We start from the raw sequence: 17779 nt of genomic DNA, 5'->3' as shown, positions 1-17779 counted from the left end.
TCATTTTTCAGCCAAAAACCAATCAGCAATGCGGAAATATCAAAATCGACGGCAGCTTTTATTGAAACAATCGTATATAATTCAATTCCCTCAACCCTAGCGGCAGCGTGGCTCGAAAGAAAAAGAAGAAGCATAACAATATCTGGTTGCTAGGCGCCACCTCCCTCCACTCATTCCTTTGCTCTCGGAGCAGCAGTGGTGTATATGCTCGTTGCTCCGCGCGACACCAAACTCTTTTCGTTTTATTTTTTACTACGTCGTTTTTTTTTTGAAATTTTTTTTTCCGAAAATTTTCAACCTTTGAGCTCTTCACATGTTTTATTACGTCGATTTATGTGAAAAAAAAAATTTTTTTCGGAATTTTTTTTCGGAACATTTTTCAATATTTAAGCTCCCACCAACTGTATGGCAGAGAGCGTCCGGGTCGCCGTAAGATGTCGTCCGTTCAATCAGAGAGAAAAGGACCTGAATACGACGGTTGGTTTTTTGATTGGATTTTCAGAAAAACCAGCTGAAAATCAAACAATTTAGGCCTAAATCGAATATTTAAAGCGCAAAAAAATTAAAATTTCCCAGAAAAACCCGAAAAAATTGAGAAAATGTGGAATTTTCGGCGAAGTTCTTCTTTTTAATTAGCCAAAATCATTCGAAATTGGGAAAATTCTAAATTTTGAGTATATTATTACTTTTCAGTGTTTTCCTATTACAGTGCCAGGTCTTGAAACGACATTTTTTGTAAAATACAAACGGGCGTGCGCCTTTAAAGAATACTGTAATTTTGAACTCTCGTTTTTTTTTGGAATTTTCAAAAAAATACATTTATTTATTGAAAAACTGCTACATAAATTTCACAAATTCGATAAAAATTCACAAAGTCGATAAAAATTACACTACTCTTTAAAGGCGCACAGTTTACAAAAAAAATGAATTTTTGCTCAATTTTCTGTATTTTTCGATCATTTTTTTGTTCGATTTTCCTGATTTTTAATAGAAATTGTGTACTTTGTCGGCAAAATTAACCTAAAATCTAGAAAAAATTGATAATAACCTTTCGATGTCAGAATTTAAATTTTACAGGCCGAGGGTCTCACAGCGATTGAGAGCTAGTTATTGTAGTTTTGAGGCTTTTTTCCTGCTGTTTTAAAAGAGTTAGCTGGAGCTAGGAAAAGTTCGAATGATATCTTTAATAAATTTGAACGTCATAAACAATGTTTTCTTTGAAGAAGCCGTACATAATTGCTGACTAAAAAGTAAAAAGGTATTCGGAAAACTTGTGAAAAAGCGCATGTTTCCCCCTCCCCACATCACCTGCTTCACTGGACACATGTGAATGAAAAAACGTAATAAAACTTGAATATTTATTTTTGGTTTAAACATGGTGGCCGAGTTTTCCTATTTTTCGGCCATGAAAAAAGATGTCACGTAGTTCCGTTTACTTCCTTATTATTGTCTACTATACGATTTACCCCCGTAATTTCCGGGAAAACATGTTTTAATGTTTTTGGGTTACTGTTTCCCTCTAGACTATAATATCCGATACATGCTTAGGTAATATCCGTTTATTTTTATTACGAAAATAGGCAAATATTCACTTCGTAGGCGTGAGAACTCTGGTGCGAAACCGTGGGAATTGTAGGAAACTCTACAAAGTTTTCTGGGGGACTAGGGGTCTTCTTCTAGGGCACTAGAGACTGAAAAGCGCTAGAAATTGACAATTTTCTTCTAGGAACCCTAAAATGTTTCAAAATTTCCAGCTATGCGTCGGAATGACTCCGAACGTTGGACAGGTCAACCTGAACGCGCCGGACGGGGCGGCCAAGGACTTCACGTTCGATGGAGCCTACTTTATGGATTCGACCGGCGAGCAGATTTACAATGATATTGTCTTTCCGCTAGTTGAGGTGAGAAAATTTGAAGATTTCTCCTACCAAAGCTTCTAAAAACCGTACAGAACGTGATAGAAGGCTACAATGGCACTGTGTTTGCCTATGGCCAAACTGGATCGGGCAAGACTTTCTCCATGCAGGGCATCGAAACAATTCCAGCTCAACGGGGTGTGATTCCACGGGCTTTTGATCACATATTCACCGCCACGGCTACGACGGAAAATGTGAAATTCCTGGTGCACTGCAGCTATTTAGAGGTTTCAGATTTTTGATCCCTTCCCTTAAATTTTGCTTTAGATTTACAACGAAGAGGTTAGAGACTTGCTGGGCGCCGACAATAAACAAAAACTGGAGATCAAAGAGCAACCGGATCGGGGTGTCTATGTGGCGGGCCTCTCCATGCATGTTTGTCATGATGTCCCGGCTTGCAAGGAGCTGATGACTCGGGGCTTCAACAATCGGCACGTCGGCGCCACGTTGATGAACAAGGTGGCCCTTGACCTGACTCTTTGACCTGACCTCAATTTCTATGTTCAGGACTCTTCCCGAAGTCACTCAATCTTCACGGTATACGTGGAAGGCATGACAGAAACCGGATCGATCAGGATGGGAAAGTTGAATCTGGTCGATTTGGCTGGAAGTGAGCGGCAGAGCAAGACAGGAGCCACCGGTGACCGTTTGAAGGAGGCCACGAAGATTAACCTATCGCTGTCGGCGTTGGGTAATGTGATATCGGCGTTGGTGGACGGAAAGTCGAAGCATATACCCTACAGGGACAGTAAGCTGACTAGGTTGTTACAGGTAAGGACGATTCATTTTTGAGATGATGAGGTGGTTGTTGGGCCGGGCCATTTGAGCCTAGGTCCTGAAGTCTAGCGCGGTAGGAAATGTATGCTAATATGATAAGTGACGGTAGGGATCCAGACCATAGTCATAAGGTATTTGTGGACCACAATTAATGGAAGTGCTAGCCTAGGCTGTAGGTGACGTAGGGAGAAGGCCTAAGCTAGAACCCAACGATCCAAGCCACTGTCGATCCTGCGACCTAGGACGCTTATCCAACTCAAATTTTCCAGGATTCTCTTGGTGGTAACACAAAGACCATTATGATCGCCTGCGTGTCCCCATCCAGTGACAACTACGACGAGACTCTCTCCACACTTCGATATGCCAACCGTGCCAAGAACATCAAGAACAAGCCGACGATCAACGAGGATCCAAAGGATGCTCTTCTTCGAGAGTACCAGGAGGAAATCGCTCGGCTCAAGTCTATGGTTCAACCGGGGGCCGTTGGAGTTGGCGCTCCTGCGCAGGACGCTTTCTCGATAGAAGAGGAGAGGAAGAAGCTACGGGAAGAATTCGAGGAGGCGATGAACGACTTGCGTGGCGAGTATGAGCGGGAGCAGACGAGTAAAGCGGAGCTACAGAAGGACCTGGAGTCCTTGAGAGCAGACTATGAAAGGGCTAATGCGAATTTAGACAACTTGAATCCGGAAGAAGCGGCGAAGAAGATCCAACAGCTCCAAGATCAGTTTATTGGAGGAGAAGAAGCAGGCAATACTCAGCTGAAGCAAAAACGGATGAAGCAGCTGAAGGAGGCAGAGACTAAAACGCAGAAGTTGGCAGGTAAGAACTTCTAGAACTTCAGCAAGTCTTGCACGCAGTAAGTTTCAGCCGCGTTAAACGTTCATAAGGATGATCCTCTGCTTCAAGTCTACAGTACTACTCAAGAAAAACTTGACGCAGTTACTTCTCAACTGGAGAAGGAAGTCAAGAAAGTAAGTCCCTCCAGTTTTACAAAGTGAATAGTGGAATGTTTCAGTCCAAAGGTTACGAGCGAGAAATCGAGGATCTCCACGGCGAATTCGAACTGGATCGTCTCGATTATCTAGACACAATTCGGAAGCAGGACCAGCAGTTGAAGCTCCTTATGCAGATTATGGACAAAATCCAGCCGATCATCAAGAAAGATACGAATTATAGTAACGTGGATCGGATAAAGAAGGAGGCGGTGTGGAATGAAGACGAGAGTCGATGGATTTTGCCGGAAATGTCGATGAGTCGGACTATTCTGCCGTTGGCTAATAATGGTAGGTCTGGATTTGATTAGATTGCAGGCCTCACTGCTAAGCCTGAGCTTTTCCAAGAAACATGTAAGGCGGGATTGCCAAAAAGCGGCCGATTATTCTAGCAATTTGGGATTGCTTTATTCTTCCATCTTTCAGGTTATATGCAAGAACCTGCTCGGCAAGAGAACACCTTATTACGGTCTAACTTTGACGACAAACTACGCGAGCGGCTAGCGAAAAGTGACTCGGAAAACCTGGCAAACAGCTACTTCAAGCCAGTGAAGCAGATCAATGTGATCAACAAGTACAAGAGTGATCAAAAATGTGAGTTAGACCCCTTAGACCTTGCAAAAAGTCAAAAAGTTTCAGTATCAACTTCCAAATCGCTATTTCCATCCAAGACCCCAACATTCGATGGTCTTGTCAACGGAGTCGTCTACACTGATGCTCTCTACGAGCGGGCTCAATCTGCAAAACGACCACCTCGACTAGCCTCTCTGAATCCCAAATAATTCGTGTGTACATTGTGATGTTTAGAAATTTGCTGAATAGTTTGCACGGGTGATATCGAGAATAAAATTAATGAATGTGAGATCTTTATCAATTTTATACAGGTAGCATAAATAGATTCTAATCCAGTTGATCACCGGCTCGGCAACTGCTCACTTTTCGCTTTCGTCAGTATACCAATGCTCTTGGAACTACTCGATGGAGTTGGTTGTCGGAGGATCCCTGAAGAAAATTTTAAGGTTGCAAGTGCGCTCTAAGCCTCACCAGTTTCGTAAATCGATCTCCCGATGAATTGAGCAAGGGGGTCTAACAAACCGGCTTGGGGGTATCCCATCCCTCCGTACCCTCCAAATGGGTTGTAGGACCCCATGGACCCGAGAGCTCCAACACCTGTGCTGCCTGAAACAAAACTCTAATAGTAGCGCACGCCCTGAACGACTACTTACAAGTTCCACAGGACATTGCACACGTCTGCCGCATCATCATTGGATTTGTAGAGCATTGGCCTGAAAAAAACTACAAAATTTCTGCTAGAACTTTATGCTTCGGTCTACCTGTGCTCGCCCAAACGGAGCATTGAGGGCTCAGATCCATGCATCCGCCAGCTCCATACATCCCGCCGCCACCGGACATCATCGGATTGCTACCATACCTGCAAAGACTCCGTGATCTCATGGAAGGCAGGCCGCGGCAGTCGCGTTGGTTTTCAGTTGGAGGATTTGGGTTGGGTTGGGTAATTTCTGTCGCGTCGGTTCTAAACGAACAGATGAGATATGCGAGAAGTGTGGAAGAGAAAGGAAGGGAGAGATGAGAGAGAAGCTAGAGCGCCTGACCTTTCTGCGTCTTTTTGAGTCTCTCTCGCTCATGTACCGCGCGTGACGGGAAACTGTTATAGCTCCGCAACAGTGAGAACTAGAAAAAAGTTGTCAACTAACAAAAAAAATTCAAGGGCTGCCAATTTTCAGTTGACAACTGACAACTTTTCTGTAGTTCCAACCCACGCAGAGATATACTCGCTCAAAGTTAAACTTTAAAAAATCTCACCCATAAACCTGATTCATATACGGATTCATTGGATAGCCCATTCCATAGCCCATTCCGTACCCAGTTCCATAGCCGCTACCGTACCCTCCATAGCCATTATATCCGCTACCATAGAGGCCATATTGAGCAAAAGAGCAGGAGAAACATAGTGCTGAAAAAAAGGATGTTGTGTGGACCTATAGTTTGATTACTGCGGCTTATCAGCCGGTATAGTTCTAGTCCTAATGCCTAGCCATTGAGCATCTCTCTCTGACCAACGGTCTCTTGTATTTACTACTCTTCATAGCATTCTCATTAATAAAAGATATTATTATCACTATTGTGAGATTACTGTCTGGGACTCGAAACTAGAGGTAAGTAGCATCTGTGTCTATGTGCCTATTCATGATATAAAAATATTGTTAACTCAAAAACTAATTATTAAACATTTCCAACATTTGATTAGTTGACACTTTTTTGATAGCTTGCATGACCGCGGAGATACTTTTTAGACTGTTAAGTCTAAAAAATTGAAAATTCTCACCTAGTAATAAGACCAACCGCCTCATCTCATCTGCTTCAAAAAATAAGTTCAAAACCAAATATCCGGTACTTTTCGCCTTTTATACCTTCCCGGTATGAACAAGTTTTTTCCATCTCGGGGTTTCAGTTGTTTCTCGTAATCCTTTTGTCATCTGTGCTTCGCAGTTTTTACACGAGTAATCCGCCCGGTTGTATGTACTTGTCAAGGACCGGTTAGTCAGGGAAGGCAAAAAATTTGGTGATGAATTTTTTGGGAAATTTCGAATTTGAAAAAAAAGTAAAACATATGGAAACTTAAGAGAGAGAGGTCCCCTTCAAAAACTTAAAAAAAAACATTTAGTTTTGCCATGTAGGTAGGCATAGGTTGCCTTGTAGGCTGAGTGATATATAGTTTCGTAGCAAATTCTAGGTCTAGGTTACCTTGGACGCAAGTCGAGGTCGCCTTGTAGGCAAGCTTAAATTGCCTTAAAAGCCTTAAAGGCAAAAATTGCAGGCAAGTCTATGTCGGCATGGCATAATTTGCCTTGTAGGTAGGTCTAGACTGCCTCGCGGGCTGGCAGGCATTGCTTTCGTCTTATAAAGGCATATGCCGCTTTTTAGGCAAATCTAGGTTTCCCGGTTGACAGGCATGGATTGCCCCGTAGGCAGGTCAAGGACGCCTTGAAGATATATTTGTATTATATTTACTGCCTAGTAGGCAGTAAACAGTCGCTTTATAAACTGACATAGGCAGGCACGTCGGCAGGCAGCAAGGTTTGATTGTCAACAACAAAATTTAAAATCAGCATTTTTATGAATACAAAAACAGAACGGAAGCAAGTAAAAAGTACACAGAAAGAGAAAAACCCGAAAAGAGGAATTAGAAGCGGCTAGCAAGGGGGAAGTTGGGGGAAGAGAATTACACGATGGCACCCGTCATCAAAATTTTTGTAGGAAAATTATTTAACAGAAAAAGAATTATCATATCACGCTTCAACAAAGTACCCGAAGGTGTCTGGCGGAGGGGCTTTTTTCGTGGAATTTTTGTTGGATTTCACGATGTTCGGCGTACTGGTTTTTGTATGCCATACCAGGATTTCACGGTCTTTCTGAAAAATTAATTCATATTATGTTTCTGTTTTTTTTGTCAAAATATCAAAAAATTTCAGACACAAAAAACTTAAAAACTAACATCCTTCTCATAACCGAATGGCTCAATGTCCTCTCGTTCTAGACCCATATCCTCCAGCAGACATGTTTCCGGGGCACCACCGCCGCGTTTACAAGCGGTACCGAATACTGCATCAGAGTTCAGGACCACTTTCAGGTTGACTGCAAAACCGGCCATATCCACCGCAAATCGCCGCTTCGGGTTCCATTTCACGTTAAATGCCGTCACCTTGCCGCCCACCACTTTTGGCGCTTCGACTACAGTACCACCGACCAGGCCTGGAAAATTGAATAGTATTTATTTCAGTTGGTTCAGGTATAATTATTGAAAAATGACAATTTTCAAAAGTAAAACTAATAGCAACTGAGATAAAAGTGTTTTAGTCAAAGTTTTCATGTCGATGCACCATGACATTCGCTGGAGCTCAGCAGTCTATAACTAAGTTGGCTTTGAGTATATCAAAAAGCTCTCAACTACAAAGTTGTAGACAATTTTATAGCAAATATTTTGTCAGTTGATAACTTTTCAATAAAACATAAAACCATGGAGATAAAAGCTTTCAAAGTTTTCTCGCCGATGCACCATGTCGTGCCTATCAATTTCGGAGCCCATAAAGCCAAAAACCCCATATATCGTCAGCCGTTATTAAACTCACCAACTGCCCAAATTCCGAGCGTTTTCACATTCCTGATATACTCCGTAAAAAGCCGCGTATCATACGAATTATCGTCATCTCCAAAGTACACGACACCTTCCTCATGATCTTTTCCCAATATTTGGGAGGTATTTGATCGGATGTACTTCAGCGCCATCGTCCGTTGATACCAGCCTCTTCTTGGGTACCCCAGAATGGTTTTGTGACCCATGTAGGTGTAAGGGAGTTTGGTTCTTTCGAGAATATCACGGACTGCTGGCACGGTCTTGTTGCCGTCTTCTACGATGATCCAGTGAAGATCCTTGATGTGGGATAGGGTGTTTGCCATTCTGAAAATCAGATTTTGAAAGGGTAAAAAGACCTGGTTGCCTGCATACCTGCCTGATGCCTACAAGCCTGCGTAGTGCCTTCTTTATTCCTACGCGCCTACGTTATGCCTACACGTTTTGCCTACTTTGTGCATACTTACAAGCCTACACGCCTGCCTGTGCCTACATACCTAGATGCTCTCAGGATTTTTTAATGCCTACATGCCTGCCTACTCTGTACCTACCGTAACATATCAGGTATCCGGGTCATCCTCTTATACGTCGGCGTCACCACAATAATCATCCGATTCGTCATATTTCCCTCGGACAGCTTGAAAACTGGATAGGAGGGCTGCCGTCTGAAAAATGTTGCTATGTTTAACAATTTAGAGCTTCACCTTGACTTACAAATCGGCGGAAAACTGGAAAACCATGGCGAAGAGCAGCATGCAAAAGAGCACGTAGATACCGTATTTTCGCAACTTGTTCATTGTTCGCATTGTCGGTTTGCCTGGAAATTGATTTTATTTGCAATAAAAAATCGTGTCATTTTGCCATGTGGCACACGCTATAGATATTTTTTGTTTTGAGTTCAAGACTTAAATTTTTTAAATAAAAATCCCGTGAAAAATGTTTTGGAGATTTTTAAAACAAAATTTCGGCCAAAAATCATTCAGTTTCCTCTCCGATTTTCTGACAAAAAATCTCAGGGTGACCTAGAAAAATCTGGGTGGTTTAGAAAACCCATCGGTGGCTCAGATAATCTCAAATCCATTTCCGATCTGCCAATGGCCTAGAAAAGCCCAATACTTGTTTCAAACTTTACGGACTAGAAAAAACTTCGGCCATCTATTATATCTCCCTAGCCTGACAAATCTGGGCGACCTAGAAAACCCGTGGGTGGCTTAAACAAGCTAGGCTTAGAAAAATCCAAATAGCGTTTTTTCATCTACCATTGTTGGCCTCGAAACACCCACCCCAAATATAAATTTTGTGGCCTAGAAAGTTATCCGGTGGCCCTAAAAAAAACTCTTCCATACCTATGCACCGCCTGCAATGCTTCTCAATGTCCTCCTCGCACCCTTTCTGCAACGCCTGTGACTCCAGCTTGTCTCCGAACACTGAAAATTTTCATTTTAATTAAAAATTTTGATGAAATCCAGAATAAGGAGAAGCTAAAAAGAGATTTTTAGTGAAACTGCATTTTTTTTGTTGGAATGTTTGACACCACAGATCACTGGCCACAAACAAAACCCGGTGACATCGGCAAAGAATTATTCAGAGCCGCCCAGGAGAGAGTTGCTAAGGAATTCTCGTCACAAAATGGGAGGGCTCGCGAAAAAAAAAGAAAAAAACTCGACTTTTAAAAGTGGAAAAAAATTTTTGAAACTAATGTTTCAAACGAACAAAAACAAATTGGTAGCCGAGTTTTTTTTTCTTTAAACTAGTCCCTCAAATCTAAGAAACGGAAAAATTTGGGCTATTTGGACTGGTGACCAAATTTTTAAAAAAACTAGGTCAGGTGGCCGATGTGAAAATTGATGGCCGAGTCAAAAAAAAACATTTCGGCCACTTGAAAAATTGCTGATATTTGAAAAAATATTTGAAATTGGTGGCGGACTTTAAAAAAAAAAGGACGGGTTATTGATTTTTGAGATAAAGCAAATGAAAATTGGTGGCCAAGTTTTTTTTTGCAATTTCTCGGCCACGTGAAAAAAGACCACCGGTAAAAAATGATTTAAACTAGATGGCCGAGTTTAAAAATATTTTCGCCCACTTGAAAAATGACCGATATTTGAAAAAAAAATAGAAAATTGGTGGCCGAGTTTTTCACTTTTCCACGTCCATTATTGAAATTTTCAATAAAATACACCGACAGCTGGTGATTAAAATCAAACATTCTTAAAATTGTAGTTCTAAAACTAGGCAAGGCGAGACGCCTCAAACAGATCAAAACTCATTAGAAAACTGATAAGAACGTGGTTGCTCCAAACCATTTTCAGAAGTAGAAACAGGTGATAGCTCTGGTATGGAGTGACGTCATTAGGACTACTTTAGGAAAAGTTTTCAGAAGGACTCAAAGATCAAGAATTCGGAAAATTTCCGTGCACAAAATTTAGGTCACTACCAAAAACTAGGTCAACGCCAAAAAAAAGTAGGGCAGTGCCAAAAAAAAATAGGGCAGTGCCAAAAAGAAGTAGGTCAGTGCCAAAAAAAACTTTGTCAACGCCAACAAAAAATAGGTCAACGCCAAAAAAATCTAGGTCAAAGCCAAAAAATCTAGGTCAACGCCAAAAAATCTAGGTCAACGCAAAAAAATCTAGGTCAAAACCAGAAAAATCTAGGTCAACGCCAAAAAATCTAGATCAACGCCAAAAAAAAATCTAGGCCAATGCCAAAAAAAAGTAGGTCAGTGGCAAAAAATCTAGGTCAACGCGAAAAAAATCTAGGTCAACGCCAAAAAAATCTAGGTCAACGCCAAAAAAATCTAGGTCAACGCGAAAAAATCTAGGTCAACGCCAAAAAATCTAGGTCAACGCCAAAAAATCTAGGTCAACGCCAAAAAAATCTAGGTCAACGCCAAAAAAACTAGCTCACCGCCAAAAAAATCTAGGTCAACGCCAAAAAAATCTAGGTCAAAACCAAAAAAAAATCTAGGTCAATGCCAAAAAAACTAGGTCAAAACCAAAAAAAAACTAGGTTAACGCCAAAAAAAATCTAGGTCAACGCCAAAAAAACTAGGTCAACGCCAAAAAAACTAGGTCAACGCCAAAAAAAACTAGGTCAACGACAAAAAAATCTAGGTCAACGCCAAAAAAAATCTAGGTCAACGCCAAAAAAATCTAGGTCAACGTAAAAAAAATCTAGGTCAGTGTCAAAAAACTAGGTCAAAACCAAAAAAAAACTAGGTTAACGCCAAAAAAAATCTAGGTCAAAACCAAAAAAATCTGGGTCAAAACCAAAAAAAAACCCGGTTAAGCTGGTGATTAAAATCAAACATTCTTAAAATGGTAGTTCTAAAACTAGGCAAGGCGAGACGCCTCAAACAGATCAAAACTCATTAGAAAACTGATAAGAACGTGGTTGCTCCAAACCATTTTCAGAAGTAGAAACAGGTGATAGCTCTGGTATGGAGTGACGTCATTAGGACTACTTTAGGAAAAGTTTTCAGAAGGACTCAAAGATCAAGAATTCGGAAAATTTCCGTGCACAAAATTTAGGTCACTACCAAAAACTAGGTCAACGCCAAAAAAAAGTAGGGCAGTGCCAAAAAAAAATAGGGCAGTGCCAAAAAGAATTAGGTCAGTGCCAAAAAAAACTTTGTCAACGCCAACAAAAAAATAGGTCAACGCCAAAAAAATCTAGGTCAAAGCCAAAAAATCTAGGTCAACGCAAAAAAATCTAGGCCAAAACCAGAAAAATCTAGGTCAACGCCAAAAAATCTAGATCAACGCCAAAAAAAAATCTAGGCCAATGCCAAAAAAAATCTAGGTCAACGCCAAAAAAAACTAGGTCAACGACAAAAAAATCTAGGTCAACGCCAAAAAAAATCTAGGTCAACGCCAAAAAAATCTAGGTCAACGTAAAAAAAATCTAGGTCAGTGTCAAAAAACTAGGTCATTGCCAGGTGAATCTAGTTCAGTGAATAATGACATTTTTCGTCAAATCAACTTACTTTTAAACTAATTTGCCAATAGATCAAATAATATATTTTTCTGAACTTTTTTTTCTCAACCACTTTTATGGGTTAAATCTCAAAATTTGCGTTAAAAAAGGCACAAAAGAAAGGGGGGGGGGGCTTCAAAAATCAAAAATGGGAGGAATTGATTAATGTCTAAAACTTCAACTTTTTGTCTGAAAAAGCTCGTCTGGGGTATGGTAAAGCGGAAGTGTCGGGTGATCAAAAACCTTAGAATCTGAATTCTCAAACTAAATTTCAAAGTATTGAACAAAAACTGTTGATAAAAGATATTCCACGAATAAACTACACATCCCAAATCCAAATTTTTGCATTTTCGCATAAATTAGTTGAAAAAAAACCGAAATTGGTGGTTTCGAGGCTCTGGAAAACACATAAATAAATTGGAAAATGATTTATGAAAACCGAATTTCGCTTGACGACCACATACATCAAGTTCCCCTCCTCCTGCAAAAAGAACACAAACAGGTGGAATTAGATTTTGTGTGTTTTTGTGTGGGAAGCCGGAAGAAAAGTGTCTTGAAAAGTCAGAAAACATAGATTTCAAGATTTGCATGCTAATGACTAGAGGCCTGCCTACTGCCTACTTGCATACCTGCCGCACGCCTTTCATCTAATCTACTTGCCTACATAGGTGTCTGCTTTAAAATTGTCATGCCTATCTTATGTCTACTTGCCGAAATGTCTGCTCACCAAAGTAGCTGCCTGCCTAACTTCCTATCATATGCCTGCCTGCTTAAGTGCAAACCTATTACCTATCTAGCTAAAATTTTGCCTGCGTACCTGCGCACCTGCCTACCTTCCTCTGCTATCTTATTCTTTCAACTCAACCAAATTTTTGGCCGAGTTGTGGAACTCAAAATATGTTGAGCGCTGCATAAACGATCTTATATGAAGGCATAGCGCAGGCAGGCAGGCATGAGGTCATGCCTACCTGAGATCTGAACATTTCAAAAATCAGCCTTTTAAGATCAAGAATCCCATTTTTAAGTACATCGCGAATTTGCATGACAATAGAGAGACGATCACGAAGAGAAATGACAATACAAAATATGGTTTTTTTCCAAAGATTTGCCAGACAGGTGGTTTTGGAACAGAAGGAAGTTGATTTTCTGTGCTTTGAGATTTGATTCCTTACAGTTGAAGCCTAGAGGTCGGCGCGAAGAAAATGCAGACCACTTTTTGGCAAAAACACTATAAAGTGCTGTCAGGTTTTCCTGCCTACCTGCCTACATCCCTGCCTACCGGAAATCGTCTTGAAAGTAAATTAATATAAATTTCTGATAGACAAATTACTTCTGAGACTAGAAAACCTAACTTTCAAAAAAAAATCAAATTTTTACGTTAAAATATTAAAAAATTTTGGAAGAAATTTCTTATCAAGAACTGAAAATTTATCAGTTTAACACTTTTTAACAAACCCACATGTAGAAAATTAGTCTAAAATCACTTTTATTGTGTCCTTAATCTTTGGAATACCCGCTGAAAATTTTTTTGGCGAAATGTTTTGAAGAAAATTGTACTTTAAATCCGAGAATATTGTAGAAAAACTACAGTTTTTATAGTTCCAAAAAATGTATCACATACCCAAGTACAACTTGGATTTCTTGTTCGATGCACCATGTCTAACATCCTAACTTTAGAAAGCTATATCTTAGTTCATTTTAGAGCTATCGATACATAATAAACTGAGAATTAATTTTTAAAATAATTATTTGGTCAGCATAAACTGTGTAGATAAAACCAAGTCTCCAAATCTAGAGAATGCTTTCTTGTCGATGCACCATGATTTGCTTCTAAACTTTGGAAAGCAATATCTTGGTTAGCTTTGAAGCTATCAATACAAAAAAAAAACAAAATGAAGAACAACTTTTTTCTAGAGATTTTGATTTCAAAACTGAAAATATATTAAAACTTAAAATTTAGAGATTTTTCAGATTAAAAAAAGTCTTTCCTAAAAAGTAAAAAACAGATAATAATGAATAAATGGAAACCAATAGGGTATCTCTTATAAGCTTCAACTCAAATTCCGTTTGTCTATGCTTCGTCTCCCTAGACACCCCCTCTGTTCAGCATCATATAAGATAACAATATTATTTTTTTATTGGTGAGAAGAAAAATTATGAGGAATCAAAGTTCGAGAGCAGTTTTAATTATTTTAAAGGCTCAAAATTTGAAACTCCCACTGATAATTAAAGAAAAAACCCACTTTTTCTCAAACTCTCGCGTTTTGGAAATAAAATTATTGTATAAAAAATTGAGCTGGGATATGTACGTGTAAAAAAAGTTTTTTTCGGTTAAAAAATAAATATTTATATAATTATCTAAAAGTCACGTAAATAATAGTGAAAAAATTTACAATATTTTTCAAATTTTTCAATCGAATTTTTGTTAAAACTTGTGAAATGTTTTCAAGATAATGTTATTTACAGCTGGTTGAAAAGTTTACCAAATTCAGCAATATCTCTATGAAAAATGTTTTTGTTATTTTGAAATTTCACCAATTTTTTTTGAAAGGTTTTTCTTTTAGGGAATATACAGGGTTCAAAAGTTATGCAAATTTTCAGATAGGACCACTTTTTTATTATTTTTTTTGGCGAGGAAAATGTCAACACTGTGCATTCAAATTTATTTGATTAAGCAACAAAAAAGCAAACATCAAACTTAAAACATAAAATTCAGAAAGTTCTGAATCAAAACCGATACGAAAAAAAAGGTCAGCGCTAAAAGGTGAGTGCTCTGATAAGCCTGCCCACACCCTGCATAAAAAAAAAAAATAAAAAAAAAGTTGGTGTGGTTATTGAATTGAATCGTCGATAATCTGTACTAGTCTCGGGGGGGGGGGGGGGGGGAGAGAAAGAGGAAGAAAATAATGTGATTTTTTTGTTGTGGTAGGTGGAATCTTCCCGAAACTTTTGAATTTTTGAAAAATTAGTTTTGAAGCTAATGGAATGTTTATTGCCTCTATTGCCTCTATAAAACCCAGGTTCCGGTATGGTCTTAACTTTGGAAGATCATATCTCAGTTCTTATTGGTTTCATCAAAAAATCGTCAACTGACCAAATACTTGTTAACTATTTTTCTACAAGTCAACAGAAAAAATGTTTTCTAACCTGTAAAATTAACAGAGATATGAGCCAAAGTATAGCTACAAAAAATGGTGCATCGATAGGATCAACTCAAAAATTTTTGCGATCATTAGAATGAACCAAAAAAGTATAATTTCAAATGTTCTTATCATTTTTTGATATACTTTCCAACTTAAAACCCGATTAAAAGTATAATTTTCCTTCACAAAAGGGAAAAATATTTAAATAAAAAATTTTCTCATCGGGAATTCCGCAGCCTAGGTGTCAGAGGTTTGGGGATTAAGATTAGGGACATTTTTGTGTCTTAGAATTTTATTTGGGGTAATCCCATAGATTTTCGTTATATGTCGCGTATGAGATTGAAGAATATAATAAAATACATATTTTGTATGCAATTTGGGAACAAATACCATTACAATATTTATAATATACAGTATCTTATTTTTTTTATTTTTTATGATATTTCAGCTTGCAGAGCCAAGAAATGGGAGGGCTCTATGTAAGCAATTTTTATGGTATTTTTTACGTAAAATTTTTAAAAAAATAAAACTGTTATTTAAAAAAAAAACTCACTTTTTTCTGAGTCCTCTAACTCTGAATCATCAACGACGCTTGTTGACTTCTGCAAATATAATGCTGAAATTGTAGAAGTAAGATAAAATTATGAAGAAAGCGGAAGAACTGATAAACAGGAAATGTTGTGTGCTTGTAAGTTAAGGGAAGTTTTTGAGCAAACAATATTTTTGGAATTTGTGGAATTTTCGAATGAATCTATAATTTTTTTGAAAAATTTATATTCAAAAATGGTAAATAATTCAAATTTTAATATTAAAAAAAAATTTTTTCAGTGAGTTCGAAGTTAAATTTCTATTTAATATTAATTTGGCTGTAAATTCAAATTTGCTAGAAATTTTAGCAGGAAAAATTCAGTTACAGTTTATTCAAATTTTTTGAATTTTTCAAAAAATTTGGTGAAAAAATTTGGAGTTTAAGATTTAAATTTTCAACAAAAAATAATTGAAAAAAAGGGGGAAATTAAAATTTCATTCTAAAAATGTTTTGGCAAAAACTCAGATTCGAAAAATTTGATCAAGTTTACCTGTAAAGTTCAAATTTTATTTTTAATTCTTAAAAAAGTTTTTGGCGCAAATTTCATATTAAAAATTTCCAAAAACATTTCGTATTTTTTTAAACTTAGAAAATCGTGGTGTAAGTGCAAAATTCTAATTTTTCAAAAAATGGCGGAAAACTTAAATTCAATTAGGTATTCGCAACTTTGAAGCAAAAAAAAATTCCAGAAAATTTTGAAAATTCGAAAATTTTCAATTTTCCAAAAAATCAACTTTATTCAAACATTTCAAAACTAACTAGTACAGGAAATTCTGGATGGTGCCGTTCAAATAAAATCCCACAACTAGTTAGGCGCCAAAGAAGAAAAGTGGTTTCTTTGTTCAAAACTTTGATTTCTAAAAAAAAAAACTTGAAAAGTCAAGTAACCCCACTTCTAACCACTTTTCCCAAAAAGAACAAAATCAAACCTCAATATTATTCATAATAAGCATGCGATTTTCGAAAAAAACGTCAAAAATCAAACATTATCAGTCTAATTGGACGTAGACACGTAGTATAATATCATAGTATAGAAATTCAAGTGATATTCGGGTTTGGGTGTGAGGGGAAGGCTTATTACTAGTTGACAGAAAGGGAATAGAACTTATCAAAAAGTGAGAGAGAGAGGTGAGAGACGCAGAGAATGAAACTTGTTTGATGTTCGGTGAAAGGGGATGGATTACCAGTTGATCGACATAATAGTATTGTTTCCGAATTTTTTTTTGAAGGGGGGGAGGTGTTATTAACTCTCGTTGAGGAAAATTAATGGGTTACAGGAAGTAGTTTTTATGTTAAAATAGCTTATTCTATCAATCTTGAGTAATTGCTAAATTTTTGAAAAGTTGCAAAACACATATTTTTGAGAAAAAAAATTCTGGAAAAAAATGTTCATAAAAATTTTTTTTTAATTTTTCTATAATTTTGTTGTCCAAAAAAGTAATAAAACTTACAAATATTATTGTTAGGTATTCATTTTTGATATCTTTTTTGATATCGAGTCAACTCAATTTTGAATATTTTGAGAATTTTTACAACTGATAGCATTTGATACTGTTTTTTGTTGACTTTTTCCTCAAATTTTAGGTAAATATTATTTATTTCTGAATAACTCGGGACGTTATTTATCATAAATTAAATAAATATTTGGGTTTAAAAATTGAAAAAAAATGAAAAAATGAATATAATTTTGAATTTCCAGCCAAAATTTTCAAAAAATTAGTTTCCCTTGAAAATGGAAAAATATATTGGAAAATTTAAAAAAAAATTGAGCCTATATTTTGACATTTAATTGAATTTTATATGTTTCTCTTATGTTGGAAAAAAACAAATTCCAAAACATTTTTAAATAAAAAACTCTGCCAATAAGAATATCTCCCAGCTGAAGTTTTTGAAAAGTAGAAATTAATGCCACAAACTCAAAACACATACATTAGAATTCAATCATCAAATTTTATCATTTTGCAGCAGGAATTCAACGATAAGAAATTATGCATAAAATTCTTGTTTGGACGTATCACTTAGGGAAATGACTATGCAGAAGAAAGAATATTTTGATCGGAGTGATAATTTAAAAAATTTCTAGTTTTGAGGAAAATTTATGAAAAAGGAACTAAATTTCGAATTTTTGAGAAATTTTTTCTCAAAAATTCGGAAAAAAGGTTATTTCAAAAATTTTCAAAAAATCTGAAAATCTGATAAAAAACAAATGGAGAACAAAAACCAAGAAATGGGCGGAG

At 37.3% G+C, this 17779-nt stretch overlaps 3 protein-coding genes and 1 non-coding gene across 9 annotated transcripts; 1 reads left to right on the top strand and 3 right to left on the bottom strand.

Annotated features, from left to right (window-relative positions):
- Window positions 1–391: 391 nt before the first annotated feature.
- On the top strand, window positions 392–4553 carry osm-3 (Osmotic avoidance abnormal protein 3; the record flags this gene model as incomplete). Of its 2 annotated transcripts, none has more annotated exons than NM_001380164.2 (10): window positions 392–477; window positions 1755–1901; window positions 1952–2143; window positions 2184–2375; window positions 2424–2687; window positions 2963–3512; window positions 3561–3664; window positions 3709–3976; window positions 4112–4279; window positions 4325–4553. In NM_001380164.2, 9 exons carry the CDS (start codon window positions 1767–1769, stop codon window positions 4465–4467), a joined length of 2016 nt encoding a protein of 671 aa, NP_001367795.1. The 2 variants fall into 2 exon arrangements, with proteins under 2 accessions (NP_001367795.1, NP_001367796.1); NM_001380163.1 differs by having other exon boundaries at window positions 406–477; window positions 4325–4467.
- Window positions 4535–6116, bottom strand: K09B3.1 (ShKT domain-containing protein; the record flags this gene model as incomplete). Of its 3 annotated transcripts, none has more annotated exons than NM_068014.5 (6): window positions 4535–4687; window positions 4730–4864; window positions 4912–4971; window positions 5020–5117; window positions 5510–5660; window positions 6033–6116. In NM_068014.5, 6 exons carry the CDS (start codon window positions 6055–6057, stop codon window positions 4599–4601), a joined length of 558 nt encoding a protein of 185 aa, NP_500415.2. The 3 variants fall into 3 exon arrangements, with proteins under 3 accessions (NP_500415.2, NP_001294247.1, NP_001368195.1); NM_001307318.2 differs by having other exon boundaries at window positions 5020–5219; window positions 6033–6073; NM_001380162.1 differs by lacking the exons at window positions 5510–5660; window positions 6033–6116 and having other exon boundaries at window positions 4599–4687; window positions 5020–5101.
- A 687-nt stretch (window positions 6117–6803) lies between these two features.
- Window positions 6804–16643, bottom strand: glct-6 (Galactosylgalactosylxylosylprotein 3-beta-glucuronosyltransferase; the record flags this gene model as incomplete). 3 transcript variants are annotated; one of them, NM_001313035.3, is made up of 8 exons in its annotated part: window positions 6809–7119; window positions 7203–7459; window positions 7837–8165; window positions 8390–8503; window positions 8553–8655; window positions 9185–9265; window positions 15507–15555; window positions 16472–16643. In NM_001313035.3, 8 exons carry the CDS (start codon window positions 16493–16495, stop codon window positions 6997–6999), a joined length of 1080 nt encoding a protein of 359 aa, NP_001299964.1. The 3 variants fall into 3 exon arrangements, with proteins under 3 accessions (NP_001367955.1, NP_001299964.1, NP_001299965.1); NM_001313036.3 differs by lacking the exon at window positions 16472–16643 and having other exon boundaries at window positions 6997–7119; window position 15507; NM_001380161.2 differs by lacking the exons at window positions 9185–9265; window positions 15507–15555; window positions 16472–16643 and having other exon boundaries at window positions 6804–7119; window positions 8553–8651.
- On the bottom strand, window positions 11605–11721 carry W07G9.3. The gene has a single exon (NR_053062.1). It is a non-coding gene; the product is annotated as an Unclassified non-coding RNA W07G9.3 (non-coding RNA).
- Window positions 16644–17779: the final 1136 nt, after the last annotated feature.

Source organism: Caenorhabditis elegans, chromosome IV, assembly GCF_000002985.6.
Source record: "Caenorhabditis elegans chromosome IV".
In the NCBI taxonomy this organism is placed as follows: Eukaryota; Metazoa; Nematoda; class Chromadorea; order Rhabditida; family Rhabditidae; genus Caenorhabditis; species Caenorhabditis elegans.
This window is presented reverse-complemented; position numbering and strand designations above follow the sequence as displayed.